Source organism: Anarrhichthys ocellatus, unplaced genomic scaffold (genome assembly GCF_004355925.1).
Source record: "Anarrhichthys ocellatus isolate YVR2014 unplaced genomic scaffold, GSC_Weel_1.0 scaffold2, whole genome shotgun sequence".
NCBI lineage: Eukaryota > Metazoa > Chordata > Actinopteri > Perciformes > Anarhichadidae > Anarrhichthys > Anarrhichthys ocellatus.
This window is the reverse complement of record NW_022280032.1, coordinates 8287592-8288728: the sequence shown is the minus strand read 5'-3', so window position 1 is coordinate 8288728 and position 1137 is coordinate 8287592. Positions and strand designations below refer to the sequence as shown.

Sequence of the window (1137 nt, the reverse complement as noted above, 5' to 3'; positions counted from 1 at the left end):
ACACACACACACACACACACACACACACACACACACACACACACACAGCCCCCCTGCCACTCCACACAGCTAGATACGCTAATTACGAGGCTACAGCTAGCGGTAAAAGGGACCGTGTGGCTGCTCGAGAGGGTCGTTTGCATTCCTTACCAAATTGAATTCTTTATTTTGAACTGTAACGCGTTAGCCTCGGGCCCCTGGAGTCCTGGCACCAGCGCTGGAAGAGAGCCTAATCCCGAGGCAGGCTTCTGACCAGGTTGTTGTTGATCATCAGCCATCGCGATGGAGGGGTTGGTGGGGGAGCTTTAACAAGTAGGCCTCATCCCCGGCTGTGCGCTGCACCGGACCCACCGCTGCTGGAGCGGCTCAGTCAGCTAGGACAGCCCGCTGAATCCACCGCAGAGCATGGCTACGAACACTGTGATCTGACCCGCGCAAAAACACAAAATTAAACCAAAAATAACACCCGGGAATACAAAAGGCATTTCGCAGAGGTCTCTCTACGCTGCCGCAAATAGCACGCCTGCAGCAGCCAGCAGCAGCTACAGACGAGCGTCAAGTTACGCACAAGAAGCCCGGAAGTACGCGGGGATTCTGCCTTCGAAATAAAAGCATTTGAACTGTTTACAGGTTTCACACGAGTGTCTTTTGATAATAATCTGATGTCCAGATGTACGTTATTCAAATAGCTTTTTGCAAGCTGTATTCATGTCTGCTGTGCACACTCACTGGCCAACGGAAGATCCCTTCTTATCATAATTACTAAATCCAAAGTTTGTCTGAAGACATTAAGAGGCTCTTTGTATTTCCAGTATTTATTTAGGGATAGTGACATGGGGAGGGTAGTTAGTATTAAAACACTATAACAAGGAAGCACAAGGACTGTAGATTTTTTTTCACCCCATCACTTATATTGGAAGCACATCACATGGGACATTTTAATGACCAGTATAAACAGGAGTAATGAGCAAGCAAACACTCTTTCAATGTATACATTGGAACCTGGCTATTGTTTTAAGACAGACTTCAAAAATCATGAACCTGCAGAGAGTGATGTGGTGTTAGTGTGTGCACTAGGTCCAGAAAAAACTCCTTGGGGCCCTCAGGCCAAATAAGGAAATGAGCTGTGGGCCCCTA

The 1137-nt window shown here is 47.6% G+C and overlaps 1 protein-coding gene across 2 annotated transcripts in view; it reads right to left on the bottom strand.

Moving 5' to 3' along the window:
- The window catches only part of rfx7b (regulatory factor X7b), a 13285-nt gene extending 12731 nt beyond the window's left edge, over window positions 1-554 (bottom strand). For both annotated transcript variants that reach the window (XM_031866721.1, XM_031866728.1), the window contains exon 1: window positions 151-554. In XM_031866721.1, coding sequence (XP_031722581.1) covers window positions 151-278 — 128 coding nt within the window. In that variant the 5' untranslated portion in view covers window positions 279-554. The remainder of the gene's footprint in view (window positions 1-150) is intronic.
- Window positions 555-1137: the final 583 nt, after the last annotated feature.